The sequence below is a fragment of the Asparagus officinalis genome, chromosome 2, assembly GCF_001876935.1.
Source record: "Asparagus officinalis chromosome 2, Aspof.V1, whole genome shotgun sequence".
Classification (NCBI taxonomy): domain Eukaryota; kingdom Viridiplantae; phylum Streptophyta; class Magnoliopsida; order Asparagales; family Asparagaceae; genus Asparagus; species Asparagus officinalis.
The window spans coordinates 11,321,568-11,323,860 of NC_033795.1; the positions used below are offsets into that span (position 1 = coordinate 11,321,568).

The 2,293-nt window shown below is 36.6% G+C and overlaps 1 protein-coding gene across 1 annotated transcript in view; it reads left to right on the plus strand.

Annotated features, from left to right (window-relative positions):
• LOC109830255 (protein YLS7-like) overlaps nt 53-2,293 on the plus strand; it is a 4,077-nt gene continuing 1,836 nt past the window's right edge. Inside the window, exons 1-2 of the mRNA XM_020397469.1 lie at nt 53-996; nt 1,459-1,736. Coding sequence (XP_020253058.1) covers nt 240-996; nt 1,459-1,736 — 1,035 coding nt within the window. The 5' untranslated portion in view covers nt 53-239. The remainder of the gene's footprint in view (nt 997-1,458; nt 1,737-2,293) is intronic.

A 2,293-nucleotide genomic window follows, 5' to 3' on the forward strand; every position in this document is an offset into this window, starting at 1 on the left:
CTAGATAAGACTAGAAAATAAAAATCACTCCTCTTCCAAATCTTTTATATTCTCTTCTTGGTTTGGTACCATTGACTCCTGGGAATTGTGTGATAAATCTTAGTGCAGATGTCATGGGTTGGGCGAAGCCTTGAAGAGTCTGAGTTTGAGGTACCCTCTAATTGCTATCAAATACTTTCTGATTGCCTTTCAGTGAGTAATCTCAGATATTTGACGACCCATTTGAGATTTTGGGCATCATGGCAAATCTAACATCGGTTTCTAGATCAATTTTATTCCTTGTTATTTCAGTGGGAGGCATAGGTTTGTCTATTGTGATTGCATTCCTAATTGTTAGCTACAATCCCACTTGTTTCAATTACAGTTTTAGTGGGTGTTCTCTAGGTATATTCAATTCAATCCAGCCTTATTTGGATTCAATAAATGGAAATCGAACCAAAGTTTTGGTTTATAGACCTGAATTTTCAGAACAAGGCCATGGCATAGTTAAGGATGAAGACAAAGTGCCAGCATTAGCTCCAGAATTATCCGCAGATGCTAATAATTCTGTTTCTGTGAATGATATCAAAGATCATAGTGTGTCAGTTTCATCGGTTGATGGTACTAAAACTGATAGTTATATTGGGATTGAGGTGCCAGCATCTGCTCCAGCATTATCTATTGATGCTACTTCAAATAGTAAGGAGCCTAATGTGTCGATTTCGATTTCATCTGATTTTGCTGATGATTCTGGGGAAAATGGTGATAAAATTGATGGTTATATTGGGGTTGAGGTGCCAGCAATTGCTCCAGCATTATCCTTGGATGCTAGTAGTTCTGTCTCTCTAAATGTTTTTGATATTAAGGAGCTTAATGTCTCTGTTTCATCTAATTTTGTTGATGATTCTGGGAAAAAGGATTCTAGAATTGGTAAAAGTGCTGTAGATTCTTTGAATCAGACTGTTTCAGTTGCAGTTCTTCCTTCCCCTCCAAAAGTTTTGAAGGAGTCTAAGCCGAGTAAGTACTCTTTTTATGGCTTTGTTTCCCTTGCCAAGTACATATTACCCATATTTATTTTTCTGAATTATTGAATACGTTCGTGGTCAGCTAGGCCTTGGCTCATTATCTTCCTAAAAAAGTATCGGAATTTATCATAGCTTGGTGCAGTTCATCATTTTATTTTGACTTTATTTTTCTATTACAATAGCCGTTAGTATATAAATAAAATGAAAGTCATATCTCGATCCATGAGCGTGACTGAGTGCATTTAGTTTATATGTGGATGAAACAAACAAAAACAAAACCAAAAAAATGAATGAAGATTATACTTTGTTATCTTTCTTAACCAATAATCATTGCGTGGCACATCTAATTTCGTTTGTTCTATTCTATGTTATAATTCAAGACCTGCAGACAAGCGCAAAATAAAATTATCAATAAATTACATAATAATCCTTGCACTACATTATAATTTCTCAGGAAATTGTGATCTCTACCATGGGAAATGGATCTATGATCCAGCTGGGCCTCTCTATACGAACAATACTTGCCCTGTTTTCACACAACTGCAAAATTGCCAGGGTAATGGGAGACCTGATAAGAACTATGAGAACTGGAGATGGAGACCTAATGAATGTGAGATCCCACGATTTGATGGAAGGAAATTTTTGGAGCTGATGAGGGGTAAAAGTCTGGCTTTTGTTGGAGATTCTCTTGCTCGGAATCAGATGGAATCGCTACTTTGCATTCTTTGGCAGGCATGTTTCTTTAGTTTGATGGTATATGTTTGTTTCTGCTTTTTAATTAGGGCTCTATTTGCAATAATAGAAGTCAAGGGGTAGTAAGTTCAGAGCAATGATACTACAGGGGAATCATCTTCAAGACTGCAACTAACCCAACTAAAAATAAGGGCGAAGATATATAATTTTTTAGAGTTTTTGTAAGATATTTTTCAAAACCTGGGCTAAGTTTCAAACTACATGTATATTACGGTATATCCTTTTGCAACAAAAATACATTGTAGCTTGGTGTTTAAATTTTTTTTGAGCAAGTCATAGGTCAATAGTTGAAGGGCGGAACAACTTCAAATCTAATAATCCTCCATAAGTATAAACTTGGGCTTGGGCCGTGGATTAGAGCTAATCGGACTGAGGTGCATATGATGCTGCCATGGGTGCTTTGCTGGTGTACTTTGCACTTAGCACACTGGCATCAGTGCGCAGATGTGGCTTTTTGAGAATATAGATACATGAAATTCAGTTTAGTGTTCCTCCACCTCAATATCTTGATCCTCTCCTTGTCTTTTTGAAACCAG